At 45.6% G+C, this 16,469-nt stretch overlaps 1 protein-coding gene across 2 annotated transcripts; it reads left to right on the forward strand.

The window, feature by feature from the left end:
• Positions 1 to 3,276: 3,276 nt before the first annotated feature.
• ODC1 (ornithine decarboxylase 1) lies at positions 3,277 to 12,576 on the forward strand. 2 transcript variants are annotated; one of them, XM_065630805.1, is made up of 12 exons: positions 3,277 to 3,441; positions 6,048 to 6,156; positions 6,333 to 6,478; positions 6,646 to 6,819; positions 6,992 to 7,164; positions 7,457 to 7,591; positions 7,764 to 7,845; positions 8,176 to 8,259; positions 9,537 to 9,699; positions 9,780 to 9,892; positions 10,147 to 10,361; positions 12,089 to 12,576. In XM_065630805.1, the coding sequence occupies exons 3-12, from the start codon at positions 6,377 to 6,379 to the stop codon at positions 12,228 to 12,230; spliced, it is 1,383 nt and encodes a 460-aa protein (XP_065486877.1). In that variant the 5' UTR covers positions 3,277 to 3,441; positions 6,048 to 6,156; positions 6,333 to 6,376; the 3' UTR covers positions 12,231 to 12,576. The 2 variants fall into 2 exon arrangements, with proteins under 2 accessions (XP_065486877.1, XP_065486878.1); XM_065630806.1 differs by lacking the exon at positions 3,277 to 3,441 and adding an exon at positions 3,666 to 3,720.
• The last annotated feature ends 3,893 nt before the right edge of the window (positions 12,577 to 16,469 follow it).

Here is a 16,469-nt window from a genome sequence, read left to right on the forward strand (position 1 = left end):
CTTTTTCCTCCTTGCAATGGACAACAAAGGGAAAGGTAGTGAGGAATTGCTGCCCCAAGAGAGGGGCAGCCCCACGTGAGTCCCCCATGTGTATGCCCCACGCCTCACAGCCTGCAGGGAATCTCTACCTCACACAGCCCCATGGCACAGCACACCCCAATCTGGATTCTACTCTCTGCAGACCCGGATATATCACTGAATCTCAGAGGGAAAGAAAGCAGCTGCAAAATGTCAGGTGTCACCTCAAGGTTTCCTCCGCTGCTATGGTGGTGATGGCGGGGGATAGGGTGGATGTTTGGCTCCAGCTCCTCCCAAATTTGGGGGTCTCCAATAGCTGGGAGACCCATCACTCAGCAGGACCAGGGACCACCAGGTTGCTGCTGCTGTAATATGCTACGGGGCAGTCAGATAGTCCTCTCCATCCCCTTTCCATGGGCCCTGCTTGGAAAGAAAACGAGAAGGGGAAACATCAGGAAGATGTGGCCACGCTCTCCTGCCAACAAATGCTTTTCCAGTGCCCTCTTCTGGAAAATGTTTTTGGCCCACACAGCTGCTTCGTGTAAGGTAGTTTTGAGACTGGTGGTGACTTGCAAGGAGCTGCATGAGCATCTCCCCGCTCATCAGACCCAGGATCTGTTCTTCTCCTGTCACCCGTGGACGTGTGCAGCTCCGCATGCCCTTCAGAGCAGCTTGGCCAGACCCTCAGGGCACTAGCCAGAAAATGGGTAGTGAAGGATGAGCCTCCTTGCTCTCACCTGATGTGCCTGGAGGCTGTCCGTGGCTGTCCTCCAGCAGAGAGACCCAGGGCCAGACCCCTTCCCTCCCTGTACTGAGGCATCTCCCATAAGCCTTGTGCCCCTCACAGCCAGCCCTTGCCACCAGCAGCAGTAAAGGAGCCTCCAGAGACAAAAACTGGGAGGAGGATAAAACATTTTGGTAATCCCATCCTTTTGAGAACCTGATATAACCTCACAATTAATCACCCAGAAACAGTTAATGAATGCGTCAGTTCCTCAGATAATTGTACCCTAGAGTGGTTCTTGCTGCACCTTTTTGCTCTGAGTCCAGCCCATCTCTGCCTTCACTCTCCGGGTTCAGGTATGACTCCATGTCATCTCACATGATGGTGCCAGGTCCCGCCAGCAGCTGCCCTCCCACATCAGCCAAGGCTGGCCAGCCCGGACTCTGGTGGGGATGGAGCCATGGGCTCTCCTCCCACCCCAGCTGGAGGGTGGAAGGGGAGAGGTGGAATGACAGCCAGTACCAGGGACGCTGTGGAGGTCTGGGGCCAGGTGTTGGCCACCATCTCTATCCTGGCCTCGGCTCCCAATTTGTCTGCCAGCTCGGTGAGCAGTTGGGCTTCTGCAGTGGTGGCACAGCCCTTCGCTCCTCTCTCCAGTCACTTTTCCAACAGCTAAATTGCCTCTGCTGCCCATGAAGCCAAATCTAGAGGCTTACAAGCCCTGTTATTTGCTCTGTTAACTGTCAGGGGAGGTGGTGTGAAACTCCTCTGGGTTTTCGATGAGTTTTCTTGGCACAGGCAGCAATTGTGCAGTGACAGGAATAGCTGCTGAGGGACGGTAGTGCCCCAAGGACGAGCTGAGGTGGATGCTACATGCTAGGACAGTTTTCCCCACTGCCTACTTGCTGTGATTTAGAAAACCCTCCCCAATTCATGCCTACACGTGTGGCTACATACACACACTAAATAGATTTTTCAAACAAATTTTACGAGCTTTTGTTCCTTCCTTCATTTAATTATTTTAACCAAAGTCAGCTCTGTCCCCAGACATTTCTTTTGGCTGTGGCCCAACTGGCCTTTTGTTTCTTATCTGCCCAATATTGGTGTTTTCCTTTATTTTACTCCTTCAAGGGATTCTTGTGCAGCCTCAGCCTTGGCCCCACCTCATCCCCACCAACCCAGCTCCAGCAGCTGGAGGGCTAGAGGGGGGACAGTGGGAGAGATGGGAGGATGAGTCTTCTGAGGCCGGTGGGTGTAGCGTTTTTGGTACCCTGATGAAAGGATCCTGCTCAGCAGCGGTCAGCGTTCCCCATCACCTTACCCCAAGCAGGGCCCAGAGTTTTTCACATGGTGCGGTGCCCATCCGCCAGCTCTGCAGGACGGAGGTTGGCCAAATGTCTCTGCTTTCGCAAAGCCGTGGCCCTCTATTAGTTCCTCATTAAAATAGCCACTGATTATTTGAACATGGGGACTGGGAGTGCCCTAAGCTCCATCCTGCAGCATGGGCTGCAGAAAAGTTTCCTGCCTTTCTTACAAATGCTCCAGAGCTGGCAGGGTATAAAAATCCCCTTTTCAGCATGGCAAGGGCAGCCTCATCCTTCCGTACTCCTACATACAGTGACAGGACGGGGACTCAGTCCCTGTGGGGTTGCATCTACCATGGGGGTAAGACTCCAGCTTTTTAAAGAGACGAGCAGAAAGCACTCGTCCTGGCTGGGGTGGAAAAAATCGTTCCAGGGCTAAAACAGAAGTGGGTTACAAGCAGCATGGAATTCGTACCTGCTTACAACTTCCCCCGAAACTCGTTTTTCAAACAAGCCAGCACACAGGGAGACAAAATAACCTTACAGCAGAAACAGATATCAAAGCAAAAGCGAACGTAAAAGAGATGGTCAGTGTTATGAAAGGCGTTTTGGTCGAACAACCTGGGCAGGCAGGGACGGAGCCAGGGGCAGCACCGCTGTGAGCAGCAGCCACGGTGAACCACGGGGGCTGCGAGTGCCGCGCAAACGGGATGGCTTCAACGCGTGTGTCACCCTAAGCGTCACCCCACCGATGTTACATGCACGATGCTCTGGGTCCCCCGCCTCAGCGTTTCCTTTCTCCGGGATTTTCCAAAAGCATCGCTCCCAGCCCGGCTCCCCCAGCCCCCTGCATCCCGCCGCCACGTTCAGAGGACTGTTCAGGGTACAGTACTGGGGCCGGGGCGGCGAGCTCCGTGCACCTGCTGGCAGCGGCGGGGCTGGCACCGCGCACGTCCCCCGTGCGGACCGCCGGGACAAGGGCCTCCGGGCGGGCGGCGCCGCCGCACAGACCGACGCGCCCGGCGGGGCAGGGGGCGGGTGGGCGGGGCGGACGGGGGTGGGCGTGGCGCGCCCTGCGCGTGTTCGCCGCCAACGTCACAATAGCGGCTGGCCAGAGGCCCGGCCCGGTCCCAGCCGATCGCGGCTGGTTTGAGCTGGTGCGTTGCCATAGCGACGCCGGCTGCCCTATAAATAGGAGCGCCGCGGCGGTGGCGAAGCTTTGTCAGCCGCGGCGCCCCGCTCGCTCCGCCAGCCCCGCTCCTCCTCAGGCGGCAGGGCGCCTCCCGCGCAGCTCCCCGCACCGCGCCCGGCTCGCAGGAGGAGGAGGCGGCTCGGAGCGAGGGGATCGGCCGCCGCGCCCGAGGCTTGACCGCAGCTCTCGCCGCGCTGCCCGAGGTGAGGCGAGGGGAGGGGAGGGGAAGGGGGGTGAGGCGAGCGGCGGTCGCGCCGCCGGGCCGCGGAGGGGCGCGCGGCGGGGCAGGCGCGCGGCGGAAGCCGGCCGGCGCGGGGCCACGTGTCTGCGGGGCCGCTGCCAAACGGGCCGGGCTGCGCGCCGGCTGCTGCCGCCGGGCACGGGGCCTCCCTCCCTCCCTCCCGCCTTCCTTCCTTCCCTCCGCGCCCGGGGAATCCCCGGCCCCAGCCGGGAGAAAGCAGGCTCCGAACGGCTGCGAACAGGTCAGGCCGCCTTGCCTGGGGACGTGTTGGCGGCGTGTCCCGGGAGCGGGGGCGGCCCCGCCGGGCTGTTTCCGGGGTGGGAAGAGGCAGGTGCGTGGCAGGAACACGGCTCGGGGCGCCCTGGCTCGCCCTTAGGCCGGGCGCCGAGCGGCTCCCCACAGCACTCCCGTGGGGTCCCGGCCTGCGGCGGGAGCGCTTTCCTGCAGGGCGCGACTCCTCTGGGGGCAGGGGGGCCGCTCTGCAAGGTGAGCCGGGCTTTAATAGCGGTGTCCCCCAGGGCAAACTGAAATTCCTCCTCGGGAAGCCTCAGGCTGGAGAGCTCGGTGCCCCGCTCCCCGGGCAGGCAGTGCAGCCCCAGCTGGGGCGGGTCGCTCAACCCGGAGACCATATGGATTTACAAAGAGGCCGTCAGTGAGAGCAGGGCAGCCAGGCGTTTCCTTCCTGGTAGCAGTCAGCAGCGATCTAACTCCAGGGTCAGGAGCGCCTCGGGCGCCCTTTCTAGCCCCAGCGTTGGTATTTGAGTACAGAGCCTGCAGGCATGACTCAGCTGTGTCTAAATCCAGCTGCTGAATAAGGGAATGTTCTGGAGAACAACTCCTAAATGAGCACAAATTGTCTTTCTTCTGGGAAGCTGCAGAGTCTTTGCACGCAGTCCAAATAGAAATACACACTGGGAGGCTACAATTTGCATCTACATGATCATGTGCTGTCTGTACTCTGTGTAATTACACTGCAGTTAAAATTGGGCAATAATGTGGAGATGGAAAGCTTGGAAGAGCTTCTTAACAGAGTCTGCTGTGACCAGTAAAAGTAATTCCGCTTTTTGAGGTTAACAAGAAAAGTGCTTTTCATGCAGAGGGGAGGATAAACTCAATTCATCCTGATGGTCTTCACTTAACCACAGCCAAAAGTCTCTGAACTGCTTTCTGCAAAGCTGCAACATCTTGTTGAAATCATCCTACAATAAAATGCAGGTTCTCTTTAGTAACAAACAGCTTCCTGAGAAGTGTTTAATTTGCCATTCCTTAAGGTCCTTTCAAAGAGGCTTTTAAGAGGAGACTTTAATCCAGCTTATGGGAGAATTAACACTGCATGTGAATGAAAGCAGGGGGAGAATGAGACTCAGTGGATTGTTGGGTTTTATTTCGTTAGAGTTAAAGCTTAATCTAGGTTGAATCTCAAATCTGGTTTGTCTCTGATAAGTGAGAATTGATCAAAAGATGTGGAGTAGTTGCTGACACTGGCAGTTCAGGTGCCATATATTCCTGAGGGCTCAGTTGAAGTTGCATAATTGCTGACTTTTCAAAGCCATTCAGTAGATGAAGTTTAATGAATTCTAGTATACACAGTGTATGAAATGAATGGTTCTGTTGATCTTAGAACATCATTAATCTGCAACAGCTATAAGACATTTTACTTTTCATACGGTTTATAGCCAGCCTATTTTAAAGTTGAGAGAACAGTGATGTAACTAAAGATTAGTGAATAACTTAGAGTTTGCATAATCTTCAGCCCAAATCTGTATGACTAGACTGAGTGAAAAAAAAAAAAAAATGCTGAGAGAAGGCAGAGGGCTGGACCTGGTTACATGAAACCATATCTTTCCTATGAGTCACTTGCAGTGCTGAGGTCTTTAAAAGGTAGCACACACTTCTGCTTGAGTTAACAGTTTAATGGAGGAGGCTGTCATTCTCTATTTGGATTACCCAGTAAAGTGGTGACCGATGCACTTTGCCATGGACTTCATGGATCTTAGATGGCAGAGTTCTTTTGCTCTTTAGTTCTCATTCTTGAGGGACTTTATACTGGGCTGGTAGTAGATTTCTGTTAACAATGAAGTTTTGTTAAGGACTGCTGTAAAATCCTCTTATAAAGCATTAATTGGGATCACTGTTAATACTATGTGCAAATCAAGTTAGGAACCACTCTTTTAGTGTCTATCTGTCACTCCTGACAGCTGAGGTTTTCATGTAGCCTGGGGGTCATGGGTAGAATAGGGAAGCTCTAACCACCAGCAGAACAACTTAGGCAAGCCCTGATCTCATGGCTCGTTTATGTGTAGTCTGAACTGTAGTAACAATCCAGGTATTCAACTGGCTTTGACCTAGTGAGAGTTGTTACTACTCGAAAGTCAGTACCATCCTCAGATTCTGTCTGTAGTAACATATAATCCCTTTTCCCAGGAACTGGCAAGCTGCAATAGTGCTTAAGAATTGCTTAAAAAAAATATGGAGGTGAAAGAAAAGACAGTGGAAACTTCCAGGTACTTAGACTAATAATATCTGACAGTACTTAATTGATTTTTTTTCTTTTTTTTCTTTGAATAGGTTTAGTGCATCATACAGTTGCTGAACAGAGGAGAACTTTCCTTTGAGCTACCAAGATTATTTCGCGGAGTGCCTCCTTGGTTCTGATTAAATCTGATCTGTCATCTATGTAAGTTCCTAATCTGCTGCTATTAGAGATAACTGTAGAAGTCATATAACTTTAAATTAGATCACCACGATGTAGTGGTCGTATGATGACTACATGAATTTAAGTGAAGTAGTGAATGTAAACTGTATGGATTCAAATGAAGTAATGAATGGGTTTTTTTTTTCCTCTATCAACAGTTGGTACTTAATTTTGTTCACATAAACCTGAAATCTCAGAAATCATGAGTAGCTTCAGTGATGAAGAATTTGAATTCACCTTCCTTGATGAAGGCTTTACTGCCAAGGATATCCTCGACCAAAAGATAAATGAAGTGTCATCTTCTGTAAGTATAGGAAAGTCATTGCATGTTGTGAATGCTACAAATTTATAAACCAATGGAACAAGTTGTCTTTGCAGATTTTCTGCAAGGCAAACTCCTCCTCAAAGGCTGACCTCTAGGCTCATCCTATTATCTATTGTTTGTAACTTTAAGATGTGTGTTTGCTCTAGGATGATAAAGATGCCTTCTATGTTGCTGACCTCGGGGATATTGTAAAGAAGCACTTGCGGTGGCATAAAGCTCTTCCTCGGGTGACCCCCTTCTATGCTGTAAAATGTAATGACAGCAAAGCCATACTGAAGACACTTGCTGTTCTTGGTGCAGGTTTTGATTGTGCCAGTAAGGTAAGATCTTGACTGTGTTCTGATCTGTGACATTAGTATATGTTCAGCTTTACAAGATGTGTTCATATAAAATTAAGCTTAGCCAAGCGATGTCTCTTTTATTGTGCTGATTAGTTTGATCGTCCATCTAGAAATATCTTTCACAAGTGTAATCTGTTCTTTCTTTCTTCAGACGGAAATACAGCTGGTACAGAGCATTGATGTACCTCCTGAGCGAATAATATATGCAAATCCCTGCAAACAAGTATCTCAGATCAAACATGCTGCCAGCAGTGGTGTACAGATGATGACATTTGATAGTGAAGTAGAACTAATGAAAGTTGCAAGGGCCCATCCAAAAGCCAAGTAAGTTATGCTAATTGTTCTATAATTCTTGCTTGGATTTCTGAATTACAGAATCATCTGCTGTTATCTGAAACTTGTTCTTCATGAGTTAAAATAGGCTGCAAAATGATGAGAAAATAGACCTAGTTTTAGCCAGTAAAATCTAATCCTGTATAGCTTACTGGCACATTAGGAAGAGACAGATGAGAAAGCTTGTATGTTTAAGCTTAGCCTCATTCTAAGGTCATACCTGCCTGATAATGATGTCTTTTATACTGGAACTTAAACCATTGTGTTTTTTTCCTATTCCTAGGTTAGTCTTGCGCATTACAACTGATGACTCCAAAGCAGTTTGTCGTTTGAGTGTTAAATTTGGAGCTACGCTTAAGACTAGCAGGCTTCTTCTGGAGCGTGCAAAAGAACTTGACCTTGCCATTGTTGGAGTTAGGTGAGTTGGCAATATTGAAATATAGCTATATTAAATATCACTTCTTGAAGTGGTCTACCTGACAGTAGAGATACCTTTGGATGTTGTGACTTGAGTTTTGTATAAACTGCTTGACTAATAGCAGTTTATAGTGGGGACAAATAGCAACTGATATTTTGTATCTCTTCTGTAGTTTCCATGTTGGAAGTGGATGTACAGACCCAGAGACCTTTGTTCAAGCCATTTCTGATGCCCGCTGTGTGTTCGATATGGGAGTAAGTCTAGTTCTGCTTTCTCTGGAACTACTACTGAACTGTTGTGGCAAAACTGAATCAAGTGAAAAATGGTTGGGAGGTTAACAGCTAGCTAAGTCACTAGTTTCAAGTTGGAATTTTTGAGGTCATGGTGGTTTACTTTGACCAGTTCTGCAAAAATCATCTACAGATGTGCCAAAATCAGCAGCTCAAACTCAAGTGACTATTACTTGAACACAATGAGTTAGCTCTATTCTAAGTATTAATGGAATGACTTTACATTGCTTTTTAAGCTAAAATGGTAAACTAAGAACTCCTTTCCTGACAGTATTGTCCTAAATCTTATTTTAGGCTGAACTTGGCTTCAATATGTACCTGCTTGATATTGGTGGTGGCTTCCCTGGCTCTGAAGATGTCAAACTTAAATTTGAAGAGGTATTGTTTTGCTTTGCGAAGAACTTCTCAGATTGTGGTGTCTTTTTGAATGTCAATCTGGATTAAACAAAATCTGACTTTTATATTGGTATGCAGACACGCAAGAATTTGCTTATTCAGAAATTGAATTCAGAGAAAAAGAGGGGAATTAACTTGAAAACTGAAAATTGGGTGAACCTGTTAGATACGTAGCTAAATGACTGCATAAACATGCAGAGATACCAAACTTGTAAAGCAGGTTGGATTCTTACTGACATAGATTTCTCCCAGTTGATGCTGTACTTCAGACTATCTGGATTGGCAATGCTCCCAAATAGGGCGAAAAAGTAGTCCTGAACCCATACTGTCCTTCTAGGTGGCAGCAGACTAGGTCAGTGTCTGATCTGGTTTAGAACTAGCTTTTGGATCATTTTTTAATTGGTCAGTGTTCTCCAGTCCGCTTTTGTACAGAAATACTTCTGCTTTCAGAAGGCACAAGGTGGCTGGGTATGAGAAGGACTTTCACTTGCAGCAGTGTTGTCAGAGCACCTGCTAGTCTAAAATTGTTTGAAATTATGTTATATATTTACACAAGGTGACAGTAAATAAGCTACATAAAGTGAGTTTTCTGCTGCTAATGTGAGCCAATGATGCGTCACTTGTAATACCTCTTAATGAAGACTGGCTTCTCCTAGTGTAATATTGGCTTACGTGAAGCATGAAGAGCGGATGATGTTGTCGTTGGCCTCCATGGCATAATGCAGTCATGTTGTGGTTGGAGGCAGCTTTGTAATCACAGAACTTCAGAACTTGTAAAAAAACCTGTCCATTACAGCAACTGAATTTCAAAGGTGATGACAAAGCCTTCTGTATTATTAAGATCCTGTGAGATGACTTATTTAGGATGCAGTAAGGTGGGGGATATTACATGATAGCAGAACTACGAGCAGACTAGAAATTGAAGTTGAAGTGTGGGGATTTGCAGGGCATTAATGCTGGCTTAATGAGTCTAGGAAGGGTGATATCCTTGAGACTCAAACATGAGCTGTTTGGTCACTTAAATTTTTTAAGCTGCAAGTAATGTCTGCTTTTGTTGTTTTGTGCAAACTTAATCCCAAACAAAACTTTGAGTAGGAAACAAGCAAAACTAATCATTAGAGATTACAGTATGCAAATAGTTATTACACACTTGACCAATGTATCATAATGAGCCTGAAAGTCTGACTTCATCTCAGACCTCTAAAACAGCACCTGAGTAACTGCTGAAGTACTAATATTGGCAACTGATTCTTCCCTAGATCACAAGTGTAATCAACCCAGCACTGGATAAATACTTCCCTATGGATTCTGGAATAAAAATTATTGCAGAACCAGGAAGATACTATGTTGCATCAGCATTCACCCTGGCAGTCAACATCATTGCAAAAAAAATTGTCTTAAAGGAGCAAACAGCTTCTGATGGTTTGTAAATATAGACATAATCTTAATTATAGACAATTTCTTTCCAAGCATTCTCTTACTGGTATCTCAACTTCTTCCAGATGAAGATGATGCAAATGACAAAACTCTTATGTACTATGTGAATGATGGAGTCTATGGATCATTCAACTGCATCTTGTATGATCATGCGCATGTTAAACCAGTTCTGCAAAAGGTATGCTTGTTCAGAAGTATCGCATACTAGTCAGGTGTCATGGATGTAGGGGAATCCTTGTCACAACAGCCTCTTCTTGGTTCACTACTCCCTTTATGTTGCCAGAATTTGGCATTTGATTTATGAAGCATGCAGTGGAATTAATTCAAAGCCAAGGGTGGAGATGAGGTGGAATGTTTTACTAATTATGATATTACTTCTGGAAGATCTTTTTTTAATTGTCAGACTAATTATAGTCTACTCTCTTCTTTTAGCGGTCTAAACCAGATGACAGCTGCTATTCCTGCAGCATATGGGGACCAACATGTGACGGCCTGGATCGTATTGTGGAGCGTTTTAATATGCCAGAGTTGCAAGTTGGTGACTGGATCCTGTTTGAAAACATGGGTGCCTATACTGTTGCAGCAGCTTCTACTTTCAATGGGTTCCAGAGGCCAACAATACACTATGTGATATCAAGACCTGCATGGTTAGTAATGAAGTATCTTGATCCATCAGTGCTTTTGATACAGGTGACTGTAGTGCAATAGCTCATGTCAGTTGACTGCCTATTAACAAACAAGGCCATAGTCTTGGTGCTGTTTCTCTTGGAAGACTTCCTTGTGGTGTGGAAAAAGGCCTCTGAAGGTTTTTGCTGTGTACTTAGAACAATCCTAACGATACCAATTACTCTTTCTGAGGTACTCACTTCCAGGAGAGGCCCTCTTAAAGGTATAATGTTAGGAGTCTTTTAATTAACCCAGGCTTCTGGCTGGTGTTTTTCACTGTTGCACAACATACAGAATCATTACAGATTCTTTGCAGTTAGCTTCTGTGACTAGTAATTAGACCAGTCAGTCACAGTTTTAATAGTATGCTGTCTTCCAAATTGACAGCTTGCTAAATCCTGACCGCAGGAGACAGGAACACTCAACAGTGCTGCTTCACAGCATGATCTCTATTTGAGAGCTGTTCCTTGGTTTAGGTTGAGCTCTGGCTCATTGTTTAGTGCAGAGTGTCAGATCTCCAATGGGAAGTTATTAAACAGGTAAGCAAAGAGAGCAGGACTACCTCTTGAGTATGAGGTTGCTGTGAAAGCGCACCTTGAACAGTAGTTTAGAGTAACCTGGGTGCTCTTCTGTGCGTGACATGTTAACAGATCTCATCTTCTGTAAAAGCGAGGTTTCCTGTAAGAGGAAGCACTTATATCTGTGGTGAAGTCTGCCCACTAAACTGGCAGAGAGTGTTTGGGCAGCAGTATTGCTATTGAGTTGCTTTCAAATTTACTGAAAATGCTTACGTTCAGGGGAATTCCTGCTGTAGAAGCAGCAGCTTCATCCATTCTATAAGTAACGTCTGTAAGCGAGTCTTGTATTGTTTTTCCGTTATGAAACCTCCTGTCAGTTAAGTGTTCCTCAAACCAAACGAAGCTTTTAGACTTCCTGTAAAACTCCAAACTTGTGTCTAATTGAACTAAAATGGCTTTTATATATGTAATCTATGTATATAAAGGTGTGCAACTAAGTTTGTAGCTAGATAACTGAAGATAAGGGACAAAATGACTACATAGGTTTAAATAAAAGCTAGTAGTATATGGGGAGCCATGTAGTAGCACAACTTTTTGCTTTGCATATAGTATAGGACAACCAAGTCCAAAAACTCAGGTCAACTGAAGTTCTTCTGAGCTTGTCTTTCAGTACAACTCCTGAGTATGGAATGAGTTATGTGGTTTTCACTGGTCAGCTCACTTATATCCGTAGTCTGTCATCCATACTTTACTTGATTCAAGTTAGCCAGGAACTTGAGGGTGTGGGATAAGGGGTAGTCAGTGACATAGGTCTGAAATTCTGAACTAATGACCACTAAGTCAAAGTCTTTATAGTGTGTGGTATACAGATGTAGCTACAGTTACACAGGTGCACCCTTGCAGCCCTAGATCCTCCCCAGAAATGATGAAACCAGCTTGGTATTGGCACTTGCCCTAAAGCCTAGCCAGCCACAAGTGACCTGTCATAGATTTTGCTTTGATTGTTGTTTTAGTTTTTTGTTTTGTTTCCCCTCTAGTAATGTTGTTTGGATTGCAGATGATGAGTAAAGAGTTGATTTCATGCACCCTGGCAGTAAAAAATAAGAAGTACTTTGCTTGGCTTCTTTTTGTCACATTGTAGTGAAATATTCTTTTGACTGCTTTTTTTTTTTTTTTTATTTCCTTTCCAGGCAACTAATGCAGCAGATTAAGCAGCGAGGGTTCCTAGCTGAAGTGGAAGAGCAGGATGTTGCTAGTCTGCCACTCTCTTGTGCCTGGGAAAGCGGAATTGAGTATCCAGCAACTTGTGCTTCGGCTAGTATTAATGTATAGGTAATACAGAATAATTAACTGCAAGATTAGTCATTGAATTTAGGGCATTTGGGGGACCACTAACTTAATTCTTGCTAGAATTTTTAAGTGTTTTGGTTTTTTTTTTTTAAAGTTTAGGTTTGGCATAAATGCAACAAAAATGACTAGGAGATGGGTCACAATTATTGGTGTTCCTATGGAAACTATTTGAATATTGTTTTATATGGATTTTTATTCACTTTTCATGTATGCTACTAAAGACTGACCCTCAACTGTCAAACAAGTATTTGTAGCTTGTGTATGGCAGAACGGGCTAAGCTTAGTGTTTTGTGACCTACCTGTTTTAAAATAAAGTATATTGAAATAACTGGTCATGTGTTTGGTTAATCTGTAGAAAATTAATCTGTCATGGGTGGCTCTTATTGCATATATGAAGGCAGACCAGATGCTGCAACCCCAGAGCTTATTTATTAATAACACAGTTGCCATCTCCTCCCCTACCCTTGCCCTCCCAACTTGCTGAAGTGAAAGAACCTGTTAATACGTGGGGAAACTAAACTGTGTCTTTTTAAAATATGTTATTAGAAAAAGCTTGGCTGTCAACAAGATGAATACTGTGCCAGTTCTTGTAGAATCATATTTGCCTTTCACTACTGAATGTGGGCTTAACACAGTCGCATTTCACTGTTAAATGCCATGCAGTTTTTATTCGTGTCAATCTGTAACTGCTGTGGCAAGGACTGGCTATTTAAACATACAGTCACTAATGAGAGAATACAGCACAGGCTCCATGGCTGCTGCTGCTAAGCTGCTTGTTACGTGTGTGGGGATTAAAGTACATAATGAGAGAACTTAAGAACCTGAACCTGTGTGGCTGACTGACTAGTAAGTGACAACTACTCTCTGACACTTGTTACTGGAGCTTTAGTATAAAATGGATGGTAAGAGGTGGGACTCGACACTCTCTGTGCATGCAATACAATTCAAAGCTCTTGTTTAATGTTATGAAAATACATGCTACTCTGTTAAACTGACTTTGAATTAAACATGATAGATGCCACTATGTAGTAAATACTAGGAGCTAATACAGGGTGCGTTAATGATAAAATCAGTGAGTTTGCTTACTGGAGTCGAGCATACTGACTTGTACTTAACCCGATGCTAGTTTGTTACCACTTCTGTTGCACTAAAATTGCAAAATGTTTCTGCTATACCTAACAGTCCCAGATCAGGATCTGTTCAATCAGGTACCCCTTAGCAAATGCCTGATATGTAAAGAGAAAAACCTTAATGTATCAAGTATGTAAAGCTTAGGCTAATTTGGAGTAAGTCTTAAAATTTCAAGGGTCATCCAAAGGGTGACTTTTATTCTCATGCATACAGTAGTCAGCTCTTTGGCCACTGAACTACAGTGGTGTAGAGTCCGGTATGTCCACATAGTGGAGTGATAGCCTTTATCTCAAAGAAAGGCCCTACTTCTAAACCAGGATTTCTTTTAGCTCCTCCAAATTCTTGTAGAAACTTAATGATTCTTAGCATGAAAGCAAAAGTAATGACTGGTAACCAAATGTTACTGTAACAATTTCACATCTTAATCTTACCCTGTGAGAGCAAAGTGCATTTGAACTGTGGAGGGAGAGAGAACAAAACCGCCACTGGACAGGTATGCAGAAGTACTCCTGGAAAGACTGCAGTTGTCTGAAGGACACGTAGCTATGTGTGAACCTGCCTGTGTGAAGGCAGGGGATGGCTGAGCCAGGAGGGCATAGGGCTGTACTGAGACCTGATGTGACAGCTAGTGCTGGAGCCTGTTCTCCTGCCTTGGGGGACAAGGGGCCCAGTCTGGCTGCTTCTGCTCACAGACAGTGGAGACCATCTCCAGCAGGCGGTTTGAAGGCAATCACTTGTGGAAGCTAATGAGAAAGCTTCCCTGAGAGGAATGTGAGATAGGCTTGCCATTATAATAATTTCTTTATCTGCTTTTAACTTTATTGGTTGTTTTAGTGATTTTTATTAGTTTTTGTCTCAAATCCCAAACAATTACAGGCCACACCAAAAGAGATGTAGCTGACCTCAGTTCTTTACCATCCTCTTCTGTGGCAGGTATGTTGTAGTCTCGGCTGGTGCTCTGTAAGCTGTGTCTAAGGAGAGGATCAAGTACTTGAACTGTTAATTTTCTTGAGCACCTTCTGTGTTTAAAAAAAAAAAAAAATTTATTACTCCTGTAAGTACTTCACAGTAATGGTGGTGTGATTTTAGGCAAGACACAAGATTCTCATTTTAAGTTGGATGATGCTGAGCGGGTGTTCTGGGTTTTAGGATACTGAGTGTATATCTATCCTTATCTCACAGCTGCCCTGCTCCTGGCTTCCACAGAATCCTAGTGGTCCATTTCTACTTCTTAAATTGTTTTTAAAATGCCCCAAGTGACAGGAATCAGCCAGATGGTAAATCAGACCCTCCTGACTGCAGGGATTCCTTGCCATCTGAACTGGGAAAATATGTTTCTTGGTGTAAGCCAGATCTGGAGGGAGAGTTTAAGCACTGAAAGGCTGCAATAAGGTCTCCCCAGAGCCTTCTCTTCTTCAGGCTGAACAACCCCAAGTTTCTCAGCCTGTCCTCACAGCAGAGCTGTTCCAGCCCTCTGATCATTTTTCTGTCCCTCCTCTGGACCTGCTCTTAACAGGTCCATGTCTTTCCTGTACTGAGGGCCTGGGATTTACAGTTTGGCAAGCTTTGCTATTGCTCTTCAGCTGGTTTTGGAGCCTTCTGCCTACAGGAGGTGTTCAGAGCAGCTAAACCACAGCGGTACCACTTTTGGAAAGCTGATGGTGAGCATCTGGAGAGGAACAGCCACCAAGACATTGCCCGTTGCAGTGTGAGTCTGAGTGCTAATGCAAAGGTGAGTGCTTTGGGCATGAGCAAGGGAGGCCCCTCGAGCCCCCTCCATTTTGGTAAGGAGAGGCCATCAGCATCACAGGCAAATGCTTGAGCACTGGCAAGCGAAGGGAGCTCCCTGAGGGGAACACACCACGATCTTGTGTGTTGCTTACACACATGTCCATGTCATCTTGCAAATACCACTACAATCCAACTAATATTAGACCCTTATTTGCATCTGTTTCTTGATCCTTACACTACAGCAACAGTTTTCCTCAGACTGTTAGTCCTTGCCTAAAGACAAAAGCATTAGCACACTGGAACCAACTCTCTTCCTCATTTTAGGGAGCTGATCCCAGTCTTGCCCACAGTATTCCCACAAAAAAAAAAGCCTTCCAGTCATACTCTCTGCAATTCACACTCTCAGAGTGCTTTGCAGAGTAGTTGGCTCACCCTGCCCTAGTGGTATAGAGCCAACAACCATGTTCCAGCCTAGAAAGTGGTCAAGGGATAGCGGGGCTGCAGAGCAATTCGGGGAAGGAAGCAAAAGCAGAGACACCAACACTTTACCGTTGCTGGAGAAGTGCAGGGTCAGCCTAAGGACCTTGGGAATGCAGCAAACACTGTGTACAAGCTGAGAATGGGCAATTGTAGCAGCTCAGCATGGAGAATTCCCAAAGTACTTTGCAGTCACAGGTATTATTTCATCTGTCCTTAAAATGCAGTTCCCTGCTTTGAGAGAAGGACAGGATTGGGGTATTCAATTGGCTTAAGCATAACCCTTCTATATTTGGTTACTAAGCTGACTAGCTAGAAGAACAAGGCAGTAGCTCTAGATGGGTGCTTTTGCAAGGAGTGGGGTTGCAATGCTTGAACACGATAATGTGGATGCTGTTTTCAGCAAGATAATAGAGATGCTGCTGCCATTACTGTGGAGACAGGAAGAAAATCATGTATCATGTTGCTAGATAAAAAATACCTGCTTAAAAACTCCAGTTGCTATTAAGTACAGTTTGCCAGTAGCAACAGAATTTCACTGTAACAGCTCAATAAATATTTCTCAGCAATGATTCTCCCGCTTTCCCGCAGTTAAAACTCACATTAAACCATTAAAGCATCTGGCCAAAGTGAAAAGCAAAAGAAAATCTAACTTGCCACGGAAACTGCTGATTCTGGGCAGGGAAATTCCTCCCACGCCCTGCCAGGACGGCTCGCCAGCCTCTCCTGGAGGCAGGTGCTCTTGGACTCATCTGTTGGACTCATCTGCTTGAGCCATGTGGGTTTCATCCCTCATTGGGGTGATTATACCTGACGGCAAGCGAAGCCAGAGTGTTCCTTTGACCGGGGCCAAGGGAGATCCTCTCAGAGATAGGCATGTGG

Source organism: Caloenas nicobarica, chromosome 3 (genome assembly GCF_036013445.1).
Source record: "Caloenas nicobarica isolate bCalNic1 chromosome 3, bCalNic1.hap1, whole genome shotgun sequence".
NCBI lineage: Eukaryota > Metazoa > Chordata > Aves > Columbiformes > Columbidae > Caloenas > Caloenas nicobarica.

Excerpts from the sequence above, each read along its gene's own strand:
- ODC1 (XM_065630805.1), top strand. The coding sequence starts at position 6,377 with ATGAGTAGCTTCAGTGATGAAGAATTTGAATTCACCTTCCTTGATGAA. Across the intron at positions 6,479-6,645 it reads TAAATGAAGTGTCATCTTCT|GATGATAAAGATGCCTTCTA; the intron begins GTAAGTATAGGA and ends TGTTTGCTCTAG. Across the intron at positions 9,893-10,146 it reads TTAAACCAGTTCTGCAAAAG|CGGTCTAAACCAGATGACAG; the intron begins GTATGCTTGTTC and ends CTCTTCTTTTAG.